Here is a 20,618-nt window from a genome sequence, read left to right as displayed (position 1 = left end):
AAAAAAAAAAAAAAAAAAAAAAAAGATAATGGTCCAGCCTGGGCAACACGGTAAAATCCTCTCTCTACAAAAAAATTAGTCAGGCACAGTGGCATGTGCCCAGAGTCCCAGCTACTTGCAGGGTGAGGTGAGAGAATCACTTGAGCCCAGTAAGTCAAGGCTGCAGTGAGCTATGATTGCACCACTGCACTCTAGCCTGGGTGAGAGTGAGACCGTGTCTGGAAAAAAAAAAAAAAAGTAGAGGTGGAGAGGAGGGAAAATGCTTATTTTCAAAATTTGACAAAATATGATATTCTCATTTTTAATAGGGTAAATGAAAAATAGCATTTTGGGAAATTAGGGAATGTGTGTATAATGGGCACGCATCTCTTCCAATAAAATTAACCCAGGATTTCATCCAGCGAAAATTTGAGACTAAACAGGTGTGGCCTTGTAAGATACAAATTTGATCAGCTGAAAATTATCTCCTGGAATCATACGCATCTGTATAATTGTGGCAGTGGAAGAGACGACAAGGTAAAAACCACATGTATGTAAAGCTACTTGGGAGGCCAAGGCAGGAGAATCATTTGAACCTGGGAGGCGGAGGTTGCAGTGAGCTGAGATCATGCCACTGCACTCCAGCCTGGGCGACAGAGTGAGACTCTTGTCTCAAAAAAATGAATAAGTATAAAAATAAAGTTAATTGGTCTTAGATAGTACATATCTGTTTTCTAACAGTATAGCAGGAGCCCTCTCATCAGAAACCTTTAGTTGTTTAGTTAATCTAAAAAGTTATGTAAATCAGGATGTCATAAAAAATACATATATAGACATTTTAACTTTAAATGTTCTATATCACTTATTTACTATAGGATCCAGGTTTTTTCTGACTTTTTAGTGTAGGTCTACTCAGTTGGGCTGTTGGTGACATAGCGTAGTACAGCATAGCTGCTTTCCCATATAGGTCTGCTGATAGATGTTCTCCAATTTGTCTTTCTTAAATTCCTGGCCTCAAGGATCCTCCCACCTCAGCCTCTCAAGTAGCTGGGATTACAAACTGGAGCTTGCAATCTAATTATCTTTCTTGTACATGTCATAGGTGTCATAGGTATGAACCAGAGATGCAGAATTCTTGAAGATTTTTACTATATTTTCCCCCAATCTTTTAGAACAGTTTTGCGCACACTTAACCAATAGCATTTTTTTCTTTTTTTTTTTTTAATTTTAAAGTCAACAAACTTTTATCTAGTCTTTCCAAAGTATTTAACTTGGCTTTCACGGAAACTACAACTCTTCACACTTGCGTCATTGGCTCTTAAAATCATCATAAAAAGTTCACCTGGCATAATCAATTTATTTGGTAACTATTAGTTTCCTAGAGCTGCTGTAACAAATTACCACTCCGTAAGTGGCTTAAAACGAGAAATTTATTCTCTCACACTTCTGGTGGCTAGAAATCCAAAATCAAGGTGTCAGCAGGGCCATGCTCCCTCTCCAATCTCTGCCTCATTGTCACATGGCCTTTTTCTGTCTCTGTGTCTTTTTCTGTCATTTATAAGGATACTGTCATTGGATTTAGAACCTACCCATATCCAATATGAGCTTATCTCAATACTTACCTGTTACATCTGCAAAGACATGATTTCCAAGTGAGAATACATTCTGAGGTTCCAGGTGGACATAAATTATTGGGGAACACTATTTGACCCACTACAGTCACAAACTCAAACAGTCTTTGGTAAACATACATTGCAGCAAATGGGAATAGAAAACACAACCTCTACTGAGGTTAAACAACAGAAATTTATTTTCTCACAGTTCTGGAGGCTGAAAGTCCAAGGTATCAGCAGATTTGGTTTCTTCAAAGACTTCTCTCCTTGACTTGCAGATGGCACCTTCCCACTGTCTTTATACGGCCTTTCCTCTGTGCACTTGTATCCCTGGTGTGTCTTCCCCTTCTTATAAGGACATCAGTCCTATTGGCTTGAGGGCCCTACCTTTATGACCTCACTTAACCTTAGTTACTCTTTAAAGGCCCTATTTCAAAATATAGCTATGTACCACATAACTTTTCAGTCAATAATGGACCACATATATATTGGTGGTGCCATAAGATTATAATGGAGCTAAAAATTCCTATCACCTAGTGACATCATAGCCATCATAAGGTAGCACAACACGTTAATCACATTGTTTATGGTGATGCTGGTGTAAACAAACCTGTGCTGCCAGTCATATAAAAATCTAGCATATAAAATGATGTAAGGTATATAATACTTGATAATAAACAGCTAGGTTACTGGTTTATGTATTGCTATGCTATATGTTTTGTCATTATTTTAGAGTGTACTTCTACTTTAAAAAAAAAAAAATGTGAAACAGCATAAGGCAGGTCCTTCAGGAAGTTTTTCAGAAGAAGGCATTGTTATAGGAGATGACAGCTCCATGGCTATTATTGCCCCTGAAAACCTTCTAAGCAGGACAAGATGTGGAGATGGAAGACAGTGACACTGATGATCCTGATCCCATGTAGGCCTAGGCTAATGTGTGTGTTTCTGTAAAAGTAAAAAGTTAAAAACTTTAAAAATAGAAAAAAGCTTATAGAATAAGAATATAAAGAAAGAAAATATTTTTGTGCATTTGCACAATGAGTTTATGTTTTAAGCTAAGTTATTACAAAAGAGCCAAAAGGTTTTAAAATTAAAACTTTGTAAAGTTACAGTAAGCTTATGTTAATTTGTAACTGAAGAAAGAAAAACATTTTTTATAAATGTAGCGTAGCCTAAGCATACAGTATTTATAAAGTCTGGTAGTGTTCAATAATGTCCTAGGCCTTCACATTCACTCGCCATTCACTCACTAACTCACCCAGAGCAACTTCCAGTCCTGTAAACTCCATTCACAGTAAGTACCCTGTATAGGTGCACCATTTATTTTACAGTATATTTACTGTACCTTTTCTATGTTTCCGTATGTTTAGATACACAAATACCACTGTGTTACTATTGCCTACAGTATTCAGTAACATGCTGTATATGTCTGTAGCCTAGGAGCAATAGTCTATACTATACACATTAGGTGTGTAGTAGGCTATGCCATCTAGGATTTTGTAAATATACTCTGTGATGTTGGCATAAAAAAAAAAAAATTGACTAGCAATGCATTTCCCAGAAAATATCCCCATCATTAAGTGATACATAACTATATAGTCATGTTGGGGGATATGGTTTCAACATAAAATTTTCAGTTCAGTCCGTAATACCACCAATTCCTTGCTACTCTAATGTGAAAAAATTCACACCTCTGAGTCACACATGGAAACAAATCAATGTGAAGAGACTTTAATGGCAAAGTGCACTGGAGAGTTAAAATGGTTACATGGGTAATTTAAGAAAAAATTTAGTGGGAAAAAGGGAAAGAGCTGAATTGCCAAAATAATTTTCTTATCCAATTTTACATTTGCCTTCTCCGCGTGCTACAATTATAGACACCCGATAGTTCCTAGTCTTAGACATAACTTGCAGCATCAGCCACTCTGCTGCACTTTAGATCACATTAGTTAGTGCTAGAGCCCAGCCCCATTTACATGGCATCTGATGAATGGTTAGCTGTGGCAGTTCTACCATAATGCCATTTTGCTCCAAAGAAATCCAGTTAAGTGGCTGTCCATGGCCTAGTAGTTTCACCTGAAATTAAAAACATACATGCAAATGTTTCCAAATTTATCTCTTTATCTCACCCACTTTCTATTGAGAAGGACTCAGTAGTAGTTCAAAAAAATATATAGACAAGAGATTCATTTTTACCTTTATTTAGTGATTCACAATCACTCTTCATCCAATTAAGTATATGTATCTTGCCTCTATATTCTTGCTTCTATTTTACTCTCAAGAGGGAAATAAAAGTGTGCAGGGGTTGGGGAAGGAGAATTTTCAAGTTTGAATGGAGTGTCAGAGTGGAGAAAATGCTAAAGAGAGGATCAGGAGCAGAAAATGGCTCCGAAACAAGAGTCTGCCCAAGTATCTACTCAGTGTTCCCCAGATTTTCTAATAACCTCCACTAATCAATAATACATATATTTGATCAATTATTACTGTATTTTATATCCTTAGTCTTACTATACTAAGCAAATTCAAATAAGTTCTCTACATATTCTAGGGTTATTTTGAACCAAAAACTTTGCTTCTTAGGTGGATCAATACGAAAACAAAACCCAGGAGCTTTTAAATAATGATGTTAATTGGCACCAAAAAGAACATAGATAAAATAAAAATATAATCAGTGTCATACTTGGTCTACTAAGCTGTAATTAAACATTAGATTTGAACTCATCTTTCTACCTCATCAACCACACGTATTAGAAATGAAACGCAGAAAGGTGATGCAAGGAGAGCCATATGGACAATTCACCTCCAAAGGGATAATTTATTTTAAAAAATAAGTTATAAAATGTATCAGAATGAACTCAATGCCAGATGTGGTGGTTACAACAGTTAGATTAATCTCTAACTTTCTCCAAAATGTTTTATAAACATAAAATAGTAGAGTCATGACATCTTGTATTCAGATATGTTCTGGGGTGGGGTGTCAGGGAAAGCATCCGAATTCTAGTTTTATGAGAAGAATCGTTTTGGATGCATGCAATGAACTTGAACAACATAGAATGACTGTAAAGAATAATGTCTATTTTACAGTGATATGCATAGAGATACTGTAGCTGCTTTATCAGCTTAGTTTTCTGGGAAACAAAAAGTTTCAAAGATTTTGACCAAACACTGTCATTGGTGAAATTCATTTTATTTTATTTTATTTTATTTATTTTATTTATTTTTTCAGAGACAGGCTGAAGTGGTGCACTCATAGCTCACTGTAGTCTTGACCTACTGGGTTCAAGCAATCCTCCTGCCTGAGCCTCCTGAGTAACTAGGACTACAGGTACGTGCCACCATGCACAGCTAGCTTTTAAAAAAATTTTTGTAAAGAGGGGTCTTGCTATGTTGCCCAGGTTAGTCTCAACCTTCTGGCCTCAAGACATCCACCTGCCTCAGCTTCCCAAAGTGCTGGAATTACAGTGTGAGCCTCAATGCTTGGCTGGAGCTCATTTATAATTACTTTTATGAGGTATAAGAGAAACAGATATAAGGCTCCCCTTAAAGTTAAAAGTTATGTTTACATCAAGATGTTCTAATCAGCAATTTAAAGGAACAAGGTAAAATTCCCTCTTACCTCTGTTGCCCCCAGAATAGCTTTGGGCTGGCCAAGGAACAGCTGTCCTGATGTGGGCCATTTAAGAAAATGGCATATACCAATTTTCTTCAGGCTTGAATGTGTACCTGGTTAAAAGAAAAGATAAAAGCATAGTAACAAGTTACATCCCATGTTTCTCATTATTTATGGATCAGGAACAATCTGGAATTTTTTTACAGAGATACTTCCACAGTGTCACCATTAATAGAAGGGAGGGAAAAATAGCCCCATGTTGGTATAAAAAAGTACCTTCCTCCCCCAAGACCAAAAGGAAGTTCTTGGAAGACAAAGATTTTCCTGAGATAGCATTCCTCTTCATCAGACTGCTCTCATGGATCTGAAAAGGGGAAGCAGATGACCTAAGGGGGCAGGATGCAAGAGCTTCATGGCTTTTCATGTGTTATTCAAATTTTTATATCCATTCATTCATTCAACAAGACAAGATATGCATGTGTCAATTCTGTGCCTAATACTGTGCTCAGTGTTAGGGTTACAATAAAAAACAAAACACACATAGTTCTTACGGAGCTTAGACTAGAGTGGGGAAGGCAAACACTTAATAATCACACAAATAATATGAAAGTGTGAGTTCTGATAAGCACTATGAAAGAAAAGGAAATTGAGAGATTGTAACAAAAGGATCTCTTTAGATTAGAACATCAGAAAGAAGCCTCACCAAGAACATGACATTTAATCTGAGACTTAAAGGATGAATGGGAACAAAGAAGAAGGTAAGGGAAGTATGCTGTAGACAAAAAACAAAAAAAAACGGAATTCATTCATTTATTCAACTACTCAACAAATACTTATTGAAATCTTAAAATGCTAGACACTGTTTTAGAGCTATATACAGCATTGAACAAAGTTCTTGTCGTCATGGGGCTTACATTCCAGTGGGAGAAATTAGAATGAACAAATATATCAGGTGTTGATTAAATGCTATGGAGAAAACAAACCAGGTAAGAAGAACAGGGCATGTTAGGTAGGAAAGGAGGGGCCTGGGAGTGTTATTTTAAGTAGAATAGGCAGGGAAGACCTCTTAGAGGTGGCATGGAAGAGAACCATGCGAGTGCCATAGGAGTGCCACAGGAGAGTCTGGAGAAAGCCTTCAGACAGAATGTCAAGTGCAGGAGCCCCAGTGCAAGTGTGCTCTGCCTGTTGATACAATAGCAAGGAAGGCAGAGTGGCTGAAGGAGAGGAAGTGGGGGAGGGTGATGGCAGATAAGATCAAAGAGGCGATAAGGAGCCAGATTTTGTAGGCCCTTGTAAGCATCTATGGGACCTGGCCTTCTCTCTGAGACTGGAAGCCATTGGAGAAATGTGAGCATGGGACTGGCATTATTATTTAAAAGTATACTCTAATTGCTTTGTGGTGAATAGGTTAAAGGGTAGAAATAGAGACCTTTTAAGAAGCTACTGAAATAATCCAGACAGGGACAAGACAATGGAAACTAAAAGGATGAGGGTTGCCACAGAGAGGATGAGAAGTGGTCAGATTCTGAATATATTTCAAAGATAGAGGATGATATCTGCTAATGAATTGGCTGTGACTATAAAAGAAAGGGAAACTAAGGGTTTCAAGGTTTTAGGCCTGACAACCACCTAAAGGATGACGCTAATGTTAACTGAGATGGGAAAGACCATGGGTAGAGCTAGTTGATAGCAAAATTTGAAAACTCAGGACTTCAGTTTTGGATGTACAGGTCTAAGATGCTATGCATCCCAGTGGAAATATTGAGTAGGAACTTAATGAGGCTGGAGTTCAGAAAGAGGTCTGCACTGGAAATAGAAATGTGGAGGTCATCAATATGGCATTCAAAGCCATGAAAATGGATAAGATTGCCTGGGACATTAAGATAAACGTGGTGGCTCACGCCTGTAATCCCAGCACTTTGGGAGGCCGAGGAAAGTAGATCACCTGAGGTCCAGGAGTTCGAGACCAGCCTAGCCAAACATGGTGAAATCCTGTCTCTACTAAAATTACAAAAAAAAAATTAGCCAGGCATGGTGGCAGGCACTTGTCATCCCAGCTACTCGGGAGGCTGAGGCAGGAGAATAGCTTGAACCTGGGAGTCAGAGGTTGCAGGGAGCCAAGATCATGCCAGTGCCCTCAAAAAAAAAAAAAAAAAAAAAAAAAGAATAGAAATCTGAAGACTAAACCTCAGGGCACTTCAAGATTTAGAGGTTGGAAAAATGAGATGAAATCAGCAGAGGAACTAACTAAGAAGGAAGAACCAACAGGTACAATGAACACCAGGAGAGACAGTGATCAACTGAGGCAGACGCTGCCAGTAAGTTAAGAAAATGAGCACTGGGGACTCATCACTGGAATTGGAAAGGCAGAGGTTATTGTGGACCTTGAGAAGAGCAATCCTGGAGTGTGGGAGTGGAAGCTCGACCAGAGTGGGTTCAAGAGAAAAACTGTAGCAAGGAATTGGAGATAGCAAGTGAAAATTCTTTCAACATGTTTTACTACAAAGGAAAGGAGAGAAATGGGAAGGTAGCTAGAAATACAAGTGAAATTGAGTGAAAGGGGAGAATTGCTATAACAATCCTTTGGTGGATGATTTGCAATGGGATCAGGACACAAGGGTTGACCTTAAAACCAAAGGTGAGATAATTCTACGTTGTATGTGTCTGGGTGCATGTGTGTGTGAGTTTCCATAGTTACAGTTAGCTGTCCAGGAGCAGGCATAGAATAAGTAGATCTTAATTTAAAGTTGATGTTCTGTCAAGTGAGTATGGCAGAGGGAGCAAGAGTTCAGGAGTTGGGTGTATGCAATAGATTAGTTACAGTGACAGGCCACAGAATCTGTTCTGGATAAGGAAAAAGACAGACAGAGAAAAGATGATAGGACTAAAAGATAGTATAATCCCTGGATTATAGATCCCTTTGGAAGCCAAAGTGCTGTGTGGAGTGAGCTGAAATATAAGAAGTCATAGGTAGACGGCAGAATGCTTCAAACTGGAGCCATGGAAGGGGTGCAGTTATTGGTAATGCAAAGTCTAAAGTATGATTATAAAAAAAGGGAAATTAAGGACACCAAGGCCTTTGGCCTGACAACCACCTAAAGGATAAAGCTGCCATTAACTGAGATGGGGAAGACTGTGGGTGGAGCTAGTCTACAGCAAAATTTTAAAACTCAGGACTTCAGCTGTGGAATACAGGTCTAAGATGCTATGCATCCAAGTGGAAGTGTTGAGTAAGAAGTTCGACTTTGCATTACCAATATGACCTTGTATGTTGATAATGCAAAGGAACAGGTAACAAAGGTCAAGCAGACAAGATCCTTAGAAGACAGGAAGTGCAGGTAATTAGAACTGTGAATAGAAATTAAAATTACTAAGAATGATGTGAAGAGTAGTTCTGGGGACAGGGACAGCAAGCCAGGGCTACTGTCTTAAAAGATTTAAAGAGTTGACCTGGGAGTCTGTAGATGACTGCAAGAAGATGGGCACGATGAACCCGGGGGGAAGAGGCTCCTATGGTGAGGAGGGAGAGCAGGAACACTCAGCGTCGGGGAAGTTGGTAGGAGCCAGACTCACAGCTTTATAAGCCACATTAAATATTTAGCTTTTATGTTTATTTATTGAAATAAACACAATGGAATAATGGTTAATGATTGTCCTAGATCAGATGCCCTCGTATTCAAATGTCAGTACAGAAGCAAATTCCAAAACCAGATTTGCACTATCCTCTGTCACATGAGAGCTTGGTATTGAGTTCTCATTATGGCTTCTCCCAGATCAACATTTTAAAACTCCACAATTATTTGCTCTGTCCAGATTGCCTTACTTCATTTTATTCAATGGGTTAATGTTTTAAGTCATAAGTCAAGTAGATTGAAGGACAATTAGTCTAATTTTTCGGTTCCTATTTGATCAGGCAACTGAAAGTGAATTTTTAGAACTTCACCAATACTCCTCTTATTTTATATATGTTAAGAAACCATATCAGAAACTGTCATATTTGTGGAATCTGATTCAGGAACTCACTGACACACAGAACCTCCCCAAACTCAGAGAGAAGCATCTTCCCAGAACCCTCCCTATTTTGACTCATTTTTAATCTAACATTTTCTCTGCCTTTGGGTACCTTTGTTTGCTAATTTCATGGGATGCAACACCTGCAAAAGTTAGAATTTACGGAACTGATTAAACAGTAGTCTCTGTTTTAGACTAACCATTTGCATTTTTTCATTGGTCTGAATGGCTTACAATTTTTCTAAAAGCTGAGTACTTTCAGCCAAAATTTGTCCACCACTGGGAGATACCTAGAAATGATGTAAGCTTAATCTGATAAACAATAAATGTTCAAAAACATGCAAATTCTTCCTCTTCTCTTTATATTAGAGTAAGCTAAGTTTGGAAAGTGCTTTGTATATGTAGGAATTCATCCAATTTCTCTTTTTATCCTACTCTTCTTTATATGTCTGATAAATTTTAAATCTCTTCGTTTATAAAAGAGTACTTGGTAACAAGAATGACTTACCACACATCTGGGGTGACAGTGTCATTCTGGGATCGCCAGGTACGGGTTTCATAAATAGCTTCTCCATTGACTTTTAGCCAGGACCCCATTTGCCTCAGTCTCTCCTCAAAAACTACAGAAATGGTGCCATCTAGTGTAGGCCCAATATTCATCAAAAGATTTCCTCCACATGAAACTGTTTCTACAAGTTGCTAAAAAATGAAGAATAAATGTTTTTAGATAAATAAAATAATTCCATCTTAATGTGCTAATATGTTGCATTTATATATTTATACATGTATATATAGTCACTACCTAGAAGAACAAACACAGGATAGAACAATGTCCTATATTTATAGGTCACTGAGCTATATAAGAAATAAATCCTATATGATCACACTATTAAGAATATTATGTTAATAGTCACCAGACATTTTACTGTACCTTCACCAATTCTCCAATCGTAAGATAGTCAGAGATTCCAGCTTCCCTCCTATAGCCCCAGGACCGTTTGTCTATTGTCATGCAGTTTTCCCATTTATGTGGCAAAAGATGTCCTGGGTTATAACGATCACTGCAGGTATAGAAGCCACCGTGGTTACAGATGCTACCAGCTCCCCAACGATCATTGGTGACTACTGTGTCTCGAACTGGGCTGAAATGAAACATACAGTTTTTTAAAACAAAAGGTATAAGCTTTTATACAAAAGAAATGTCACTGAAAAGACTTGTACTTGAAATATAATTCTGAAAAGGGACCATGGCATAGTACAGTGGAAAGCCCATGGTTTTGAAGTCAAACAGACCTGGGTTGATTGGAGTTCTGACTTTGTCACTTTCTAGCTCCCAGACCTAGAGCAAGTTACCTGACTCCTCTGAATAATGAATTTCCTCATCTATGATTAGAACAAAAATAAGTTATGTAAAACATTTAGCCTGGTACCCAGCACAAGTAGCACTCATAAGAGTATTATGATTATTTTAAGCTCCCTTCTATATTGTAAATGATAGCCGAAACTGAATTTATACCCAAGACACTTTTTAATGATTCAGTGATCTCATACATGTAGTCTAGCCTTTCTCTTTCTCTTACCATTGTGCCTAATATTGAAAAATCTCAGAAAATTCAACTGTTGATGTCATGTGAAATATCCCCACAACGTTACTTATCATAGCACGTGGCACATTTTAGCGGGAAATCCACGCCACATAGAGGGGACAGTTTTAAGTCACAAATTGAAGTGATAGCTCCCCATCTTTTCCCTTGGAAGGAGTACCTGGACACACTGCTGTTTTCAGTATCAAGAGTTCTTCAGAATATTTGTATTTGTGCCCTTTGTGGGCCCAGGAAGTGCAAGCAGAAGGTTGCCTGACTTAATAGCACAATACCCAGTGCTTTCTAGTGTACATACAAATTTTGTCCATATAGTTTAAGCCTAATGGAGGAGTTTAATCAGAACTCCCTGTTCTAATAGGGCAGGCTTGAACATAGCAGGAAGCAATAGGAAAAAACTGGAGAAAGGGAAAATGCTGTTGATGAAGGAAAAGAGGAGACAAACAAGGGTGACATTGGCTGGGCAGCAACGATGACCAAAAGGTAAGAGGATAAAAAGAAGCAGTCAGAGGGATTCGGAAGCACGTAATTGGAAATAGTGATGAAGAAACAGAGTTGTCCCAGAATAGAGGCCATAAAGGACCAGGGTAGGAAAGAAAAAGGGGGGACCCACAAAATTAACACCTTCAAAGTTCCTGATCCTGTGATTTTTAGTCTGATCTCAAAATCAGACCACTGAGTTGTATTTTACTCCTGATTTATTTACCCTTGATTATGTTGAGTAAATACTAATATATCTAATAAGTATTATTTAAAATGATTCTCTCTCCCCATACCACCAATGACTTAAAATGAAATATTTCAAGAGGTGAAGGAATGAAAATGTTAGAAATATGTTAGGAATATGGAGGGTAACTGCAGCAATCTCATAGCATACACACCTTTCATTATATAGCCAGGCCAAGAAGCCTGTGCTGTTCCAGTATTGATCCGGCGCTCCTCCATCACCATCCGACCACAGAACCTCAGGCTGATAGTTGTTCACTAACTCATAGAGCTCTGGCAATGTCTTAGAAACTGGAAATTGCCGCTTATGGAATGAACTGGATTCATCCTCAAGGAAGAGCGGATGAAACCATTCAAAAAGGGAATAGTACAGTCCAAAACGCAGGTCAGTTCTGTTCCTAATGGCTACCTCAAGTTCCTTGACAATGTCCCTCTTGGGCCCCTCATCTATGGCATTCCAGTTCCATGAATACTCTGAACCCCACAAGGTAAAACCTAGAAAATTATAGTGAAAACCCTTGTAAGCATGTCTATTGTAGTAAATTTCAACCCACACAAATGCCCAAACAAATCACATAGTACATACGATGAATAAATACCTGCTCCTACAAATGACTGTTTTATGGCCATTTTTTCATGGCCTATATTGTGCTTTTATATGAGAAGTGAGAATTTAAACAAGGTGAGACTGAGGTTTTTAAAAGCAACTTTTGGGGTTTATCACTGTATGGTCTGATCTATTTCCAGTGTTTTCCCTCTTAGATTGTAAGGTCCTTGAGGAAGCGCATCACGTCTGCAGTGCTCCCTGCTATGTCTTCAGCCAACTGCTAGCACAAGGTATAGCACAAAATAAACAATCAACAATAGCAGCCTACAACTAAAATGGGAACATATCCATGTACCATGCTAAATGATGACTACTACTATTTATTGTGAAGATCCTGAGATGCACTCCTGCAAGATTCTTAGTGTCTCTAAACCAAAGTTTGAAGTCTACTGCTTAGTTTTAGGATTGTTTATTCTATTATAGTGTGATTCTTAGAACACTGGTGATCCAAGTATAGCAAATCTCTTTTAGCCTGATTATTTATTTAACCAGAGGGGCAAAAAAACCCTACTATTTCCCAATAGTTCTATACTTTAAAATATACTCACCACATGTAATGTCATCCTACTATAAAATCATAAGCTTGGATTTTCCTCTTTAATAAAATTACCCAAAAGCAAATAGTCTGCCAACTATTTTCTTACCTTATAGATAAGAAAAACAATGTATACATTTTTTATACATTGAAAACTTTTATACAAACACTTAGAAGTGGTTCATTTTAACAGGAATTTGCATTTAGATTACTGGTTGTTCTATATAAAATGTCAGAAGAGATATATAAACTGAAATACTTAAAACATAATAAATATGAAAGCCTCAAAATTTTATCAGTGCCTAGAGACTTAAGTACATTGTTACTATTCCACTAAAATCTAAAAGAATTTTTGAGAATAGACATTTATAAGGTACATTTGGTGAAACATTTTACTCTTGATAAATTAGAACAAGTCTAAGATTGACTCATACTTCGGATTTTTTTTTCTTTTTCTTTTTTTTTTTTTTTTTGAGACAGGTTCTGGCTCTGTCACCCAGGCTGGAGTTCAGTGGTGTGATCTTGGTTCACTGCATCCTCAACCTCCTGGGTTCAAGTGATCCTCCCACCTCAACGTCTCCAGTAGCTAGGATTACAGGTGTACTCCACCACGCCCAGCTAATTTTCTCTAATTTTTCAGAGACAGGACCTCACTTTGCTGCCTAGGCTAGTCTCAAACTCCTGACCTCAAGCAATCCTCCTTCCTTGGCCTCCCAAAGTGTTGGGATTATAGATGTGAGCCACTGCACCTAGCCTTAGATTCATTTTAATAAGCTTTTTAAAACAGCTCACTCTTGTTCCTGTCATGTCTATGGTAAGCTTCAGAGCAGTGTTGATATCTAAAGTCATATTCAAAATTATTCAACTTGACAGGCCCTAATGTCAGACAGTACTAAAACCACATGAGTCTTCATTTGAATATCACCACCATAAGCTCACACAGCGATATTCCTTCCTGAGCTTGGTATGCATTTTCTATAAGCAATGAAAACATCTGACAACATGAGTCCCAGAAAATGTATAAATGTGGGCTACATCATCTCTCCTCACAGTTTGATTAATAATTTTTATTAAATAAACTCACTATGTATTGTTTTGTGCCATACAGCTTGGGGAAGTTCCTAGACATCAGGAAATCAGCATGTTCTCAAGCAAATACACTTGATAGACATTCATCTCAGCAGGAGAAATATCTACAGGAGAAAATCATGAAGCTACCAGAATGTGGCCAAAGGGAAAAATATCCTATGATCATTCCAGATTTTTTGTGTTGGTTCTCCTCTCCTATTCCCATCCCATCCCTGGAGAAAACAATAAGGCAAAGTTTCTTTTTTTTTTTTTTTTTTTTTTTTTTTTTTTTTTTTTGAGACAGGATCTCCCTCTGCCACCTAGACTAGAGTGTAGTGGCCCTATCTCCGCTCACTACAGCCTTCAAGCAGTCCTCCAACCTAAGCCTCCCGAGTAGCTGGGACTACAGAGACACACCACCATGCTAATTTTTTAGTTTTGTTGGTTTATTTGTTTGTTTTCGTAGAGACAGGGTCACACTATGTTGCCCAGGCTGGTCTCAAACCCCTAGGCTCAAATGATACTCCTTCCTCGGCCTCCCAAAGTTTTGGGATTACAGGCATGAGCAACCACTCCAGTGCAAACTTTTTTATACCAAGGCAAAGATGATCATGCAAAAGAAACTAATGAATTAACAAGCAATTGGAACAAAAACAATTTGTTAATGCTTCCCTGGCCTTACAAATACTGCAGTGGTAATGGGTAGAATCCATTCTATTAAAATAGGACCGCTGTGTGGGGGTTTAGATATTCTTCTACCACCTCTGATTATCCTGGGAACCATTACAGTTCCACAATCCTTTTCCCTCCAGGTGATCTCGGTCACTTTCATCACTATCAGTTCATCCACTATTTGCACAATTTGGCCATCTAAGAGTTGGCTAAAAGTGCAGCCAGGTGTGCCGTAATGATGCAAGACTATAGCAGTATAACCCCCATGATGCATTCACAGGATGCATTACAGAGAAAGAGAAGGAAAGAGTGCAATTCCAATGATGAACTTTGACTTGCAACCCACACTTCCTTCAACAAACAGCTGTACGTAAATCTTGGAAATACTGTTCAAAATGCATGTGCCAAAATGTGAACATCTTTCCTCTGTTATGTGGAGGGTATGATCCTTTCTGTATTCCTAACATCTCTCAATTTGGGTTGAAAGTGCAGTCCCTTAGTTATAAACAAGTGCCAGTCACCATTTATGGTTGCTCCTAAGAGAAAATTAGACCTTGCTTTAGTTTTTTCTTCCAAAAAAAACCAATTTTTCATTTCTTAACCATTGTCAGCAATTTCCATACGCTGGATTGACTTACCTTCATGATGTTTGGAAGTTAAGACAATGTATTTGGCACCAGAGGCCTGAAAAATATCTGCCCACTGGTTGGCATTAAAAAATTTTGCTGTAAATAGTGGTCCAAAATCTTCATATTTGAAACTAGGAGGGTAATTATCTTTCATAAATTCCACATACTTCGGTATCTTTTCCTTTTGCCAATACCACCTAAGGGGAGGAAAGGAAAGAGTGCATAAACAGCACATACACACACATTTAAAAGAACTCCTCCAGCTCCCCTTACCATTTGCCCATCACACAGATACAGTAGGACCCAGATTCTCTTTCTCACTTCCCCATTAGTTTGTCTTGGCTTTAAAGAAAGCTTATGCAAACTAAAACCCCCTCTCATTTTCCACCTATCTCCCTGTGATATCCACTCAGCCCATAAACTAGAGCATTCTAGGCAACTCAGCTACCCATTCTTTTTTTTAAGACAGGGTCTCACTCTGTCACTCAGGCTGGAATGCAGTGGTGGAATCATGGCTCACTGCAACCTCGATCTCCTGGGCTCAAGCGATCCTCTCGCCTTAGCCTCCTGAGTAGCTGGGACCATAGGCACGTGCCACCACACCTGGCTATTTTTTTTTTTCTTTGTAGAGATGTGGTTTCCATATGTTGCCCAGGTTGGTCTTAAACTCCTGGGCTCAAGCGATCTTCCTGCTTCAGCCTCCCGAAGTGTTAGGATTACAGGCATGAGTCACCATGCCCAGCCCCATTCTCTTTTAATACTTCACTTTTAAATCACATGTAGTATGTGTCTTTACACACTGTCCTTTGTAACATAAGCGACTAGGGCTTCTAAAAGGAAGACTACATGCGTAAAACATAACATGCATCTATTATATTCAGTAGTAGAGAACACTTTGGCGGCACAGGACAGAAAGGGAGGCAAAAGTAAAATTAAGAAGATGCTGTTATTTTAATAAATGGACTCAACCTTCAACAATTACTTGCTATATGCATTCATTCTAAGCAATGGTATATTGATCCTAAACTGTGTAAGCAAGACTTCATGAGGAAAAACACATCTACACATTTTAGATAAACACAGAAATAACTATCCCCACGAAATAGATGCAACCCCCATTTCTGACCCACCTCCTGCTTTTTCTATCACCATTTCTTTCATATGAGTACTTCTACAGGATAAGCAAATCCATAATCAGCACTGTATTTCCCAAGATGATCAGGAGACTCTTTCTGCTAAGAAGACATAATTGAAGGGCATACTACGTGGCAGGCACACTGTTTGCCTGCCCAAAAGTCATATTTACCTAATTCCCAGCTTCCACTACAGCTACAACAGGGATGTGAGATCCATGCTGGCCAAGGGAACTTGAGGGAAAGCCACACTTCGGGGACTGTGGAAATGGTTTCCCTCCTAATGAAAAGAGATACTGGCCTTCCTGCCTTTGGCCAAGGTTGTGTGAAGTTATGGTGCCTGGCTGCCATCCTGTGACCATGAAGGAACAAGTCCCCAGGCTGAGGATGACAGAAGGAGCCTATGTCTTTGACTTCATCAATGAACCAACTACCTCTAAATTTCCTGTTATGTGAGATAATAAGCCCCTATCATTACACTTTTTACTTGGGTTTAAAATCCTTGAAGCGTTTTTATTATTTATTTATTTATTATGATTAATTGATTGGTTGAGACAGGGTCTTGCTCTATCACCCAGGTTGGAGTGCAGTGGTATGATCATACCTCACCACAGCCTTGAACTCCTGGGCTCAAGCAATCCTCCCACCTCACCCTCCTGAGTAGCTGGGACTATGGACATTACCTTTTAAACTGAACTGCAAAAGAGAAACTGTGACATTCAGAAAGTTGAACAAGAGTAAGGAATTTCTCCTAGCATCATCTAATTTGAACCTGCACTCTCCCCTACAGTCTAGACTCGAATTTCATGCTCAGAGATGAAAAGAGGCACTTATGGTAAAGAGTTCATCATTTATATTTGGTTTTTAATAGACATTTAGAACAGTCACACATACTCATCTGTACTGTTGATTCCCCAGAAGTCAAATTGAGAGTGAGGAGCAGAGGATACAAAGGGAAACCACAGATGATTAAAGAATCTTCCACAGGGTTAATGCATTTCCAGATCATCAGGAATGTGTTCTCTAGTTTGTTTAGTATGAGAAGTATCTTTATTGTTTTAGGTCAAAACAATCATGGGTTTATTTGTAGAAAATGAAGTTACTCATAGCAAAGAATAAAATGACTCAAAACTAGCTGTTTTATTTTGGCATAGTACTAGTCTCAGTTAACAAATGTCAAATCCTCTACTGGCACCAATATATCTTCACCTAATCTTCATGGTTGAACAAATTTTAATATAAGATACAATTTAGGGGGAAGAAAGTGTGTTAATTATGTACCACACTAATCTAAAACATTTCCAAAATAAACTCAAGATTCATTATAGCCCAAAACATGCAAATAAAGATTTGTAACATCTTTTTGAAGTAGCTATGTTTTGGCATAAGAAGAGTCTCTGTTTTATAAGTTGAATTATTTAAAGTATATGAATAATTCTCCATAGCTTACCCATTTTTATTTTTTACATAAACCGACCTAACAATAAGAAAGGTTACTGGTTTCAGGTAGTCTATCTCTTTGTAATGAAAGGGTTAAAATATGCTATTCTGGCATATTATTAAAGGTAAAGAAACTCAAAAAATAGCAGGTGCATGAAGAGCACTTTGACCTCTGTGCTGTTTCCTAGGACAGAAGATGAAATTCCAGTATGAAAGGCACTCTATACTGGAAGGAAAGACAACATCCTAAGCTTCAAAGACAAGAAGTTGAATACTGTAAAGACCTTGCTAAAATTTATTTTTTAAGCCACAATTTAATCATACAATGTCAATTTAATTCTTGGACCCAGCAGAGATCCTAACAGAATGGAGGTGTAATTTTTCTACCCTTACAGTAGAGCATGGTACAGTGTATACTATGTAATGTTAATATAATATATAGTTCATACTCTGTATTGTGTCTACTAAATATAGTATGTTAATTTGGATGTATACTATTTATGTAGTATATAGTTGATTCAAATAAATACTTACTGTTTAATGATTCCCTTATTTTACTTAAGAATATATTATGTGTCCCAAAGTCCTGGAATTACAGGCATGAGCCACCGCGGATCACCTGAGGTCAGGAGTTTGAAACCAGCCTGACCAATATGGTGAAACCCCGTCTCTACTAAAAAATACAAAAAATTAGCCAGGCATGGTGGTGTGCGCCTGTAGTCCCAGCTACTCGGGAGGCTGAGGCACCAGAATCGTTTGAACTCGGGCAGCAAAGGTTGCAGTGAGCCGAGATGGTACCACTGCAGTACAGCCTGGGTGACAGAGTGAGACAACGTCTCAGAAAACAACAACAAAAAAGAGTATATTATGTGTATGTATCTATATATGCACACAAAATATTTATATTTTGAAGAACTTAATACTTGTAGCATTTAGTTAGAAAAAACATGTGCAACAGTTTAAGAAATTACATGCACATTTTCACATAGATCTCAAAGTAAAATCTAAAGCACAGATTTTTGTGTAGCACCTTTCATACGGCAAATGATAACTGGATTGTGTTAAGAGTACCATTCTAGAACCTCTTTAAAAAGTTCCTAGAGCCACACATGGGTAACATGTTAACATTAAGTAGCCAATGGTGTTCAATGAACTCGTTTCACATACTCATGACTATGTTTTAACCATAACTTCATGGCAGAACGACTGTAAATTGGCAGGGAGCAGCAGAGCAACCACGGGCCATTGTGCCTGAGTCACCGCTCGTGGGATGCCCCTGCACAACTGATGAATGTCTGTAGTAGCTCGATGTTGTAGTGTCATAACTACAGCTTAATATGCGCAACTATGAAGAAGGTGAGGAGTCAAGTGTGTCTGAAAACTCTTACAGTCACACGGAAGAAAAATTCTCTGTTCATCAGCAGAAGAACTTAGGCAAGAAACCACATATTCGACACCCGGAAGTGCGAAACGCAGGTAAAGCAGTGGGAGGTGAAACCGACGAGGGTGCAGGCAGCACCAGGCGGCTAACCGGGCCCGCTGGGTGGTGGCTGGAGGCTGCGGGTGGGGACAAAAGCGTGGCAGAGGAGTCAGAAAGGAACGCACTCACCAGAACCACTCGCTACCGAAGCTGGGTACGGAAAACACGCCCCAGTGGATGAAGATGCCGAACTTGGCCTGGTCAAACCACGCGGGCAGCTGGCGGGCGTCCAGGGACTCCCAGGTGGGGTCGAAGCGCGTGGCGCTGTGGGCAGGGCTCGGCGGCGGCTGCAGCAGCAGCAACAGCAGCAGCGGGAGCGCGAGCCAGCGGAGCTCCCGGGGCCGCATGTCCCCGCGCAGGCCGGCTGTCCTCTCTGCAGGCTCCCGCGGCCCCGCGAGCGCTGTTCTTCCGTTTCTGCTGCTGAGTATGCCGCGCCACTGTCACCTGACCAAGCCGGTCTTGGAAACCGGCCACCCTTCCCCCTCTGGGGTGGGAGTGGCCACTCTCCTGGGCGTTCCGAATGACCCCAGGAGGGCTGCATCGCTCAGCATAACTAAGAGGCCAGCATTACCCCAAAGCCAGCTGCGGCGGCTTTGCTAAGGCTCTGTTCTCTTTGAGGGGAAAATATGAGTCTGAGTCAGGGCCCTGTGACCAGCGCCTCTGCCCTCAAGGAGGCACGACCTTGCCAAGAAACTGCCCAAGAGGACAACGCCACCAGCCCGCCCTGGTGGCTGCTCCACACGTCTGAAGCGTGGATGAGAAGGTCAAGGCAGGAACCTCAGCCGGGTCTCGCCATAATGAAATATGGAAAGCAGCCTAGATCGTTCTCAGCCTCTGTATCAGCTCCCAAGATGCTGCATGTTAGAACTATGGCTGTCAACCTTGAATTTGTATCAGATGAAATTCCAAGAGCTTCAGATTCAGCGGTTAGGTTGCGGCCCAAGAATTTGCGTTTCTACCCAGTTCCTAGAAGATTCTGATGTTGGTCTGGGCGCGGTGGCTCACGCCTGTAATTCCAGCACTTTGGGAGGCCGAGGCGGGCGGATCACGAGGTCAGGAGATCGCGACCATCCTGGCTAACATAGTGAAACCCCGTCTCTACTAAAAATACAAAAAATTAGCCGGGCATGGTGGCGGGCGCCGGTGATCCCAGCTACTCGGGAGGCTGAGGCAGGAGAATCGCTTGAACCTGGGAGGCGGAGGTTGCAGTGAGCTGAGATGGTGCCACTGCACTCCAGCCTGGGCTACAGAGTGAGACTCCCTCTCAAAAGTAAAATAAAAAATAAAATTAAAAATTAAAAAAAAATTCTGATGTTGCTGGCTGGTGGGCCAAACTTTCCTGAGAACCACTGCATTAAACAAGGAGAGGATCTGAGACAGGTGAAACCAGTGGAATGAATGTTTAAGAAACCTGCAAGCTTGGGGAAAAAAACCAGCAATTTGGAATGATTGATTAAAAGGACATTTGGGAAGTTTGTCTCCTCCACCTCTTTTTTTTTTTTTTTTTTTTTTTT

At 39.6% G+C, this 20,618-nt stretch overlaps 1 protein-coding gene across 1 annotated transcript; it reads right to left on the bottom strand.

Moving 5' to 3' along the window:
- Positions 1-3,297: 3,297 nt before the first annotated feature.
- Positions 3,298-19,704, bottom strand: FUCA2 (alpha-L-fucosidase 2). Its single transcript, XM_017847618.1, is given in 8 exon segments — positions 3,298-3,668; positions 5,209-5,299; positions 5,301-5,315; positions 9,722-9,912; positions 10,145-10,355; positions 11,696-12,035; positions 15,061-15,248; positions 19,234-19,704. Coding segments are annotated over 8 exon segments (1,395 nt in total). The 5' UTR covers positions 19,452-19,704; the 3' UTR covers positions 3,298-3,527.
- Positions 19,705-20,618: the final 914 nt, after the last annotated feature.

This window comes from Rhinopithecus bieti, unplaced genomic scaffold (genome assembly GCF_001698545.2).
Source record: "Rhinopithecus bieti isolate Rb0 unplaced genomic scaffold, ASM169854v2 scaffold_29254, whole genome shotgun sequence".
Lineage (NCBI taxonomy): Eukaryota > Metazoa > Chordata > Mammalia > Primates > Cercopithecidae > Rhinopithecus > Rhinopithecus bieti.
Note: the sequence above shows the minus strand (reverse complement) of the source record. Positions and strands in the feature narration are given on the sequence as shown.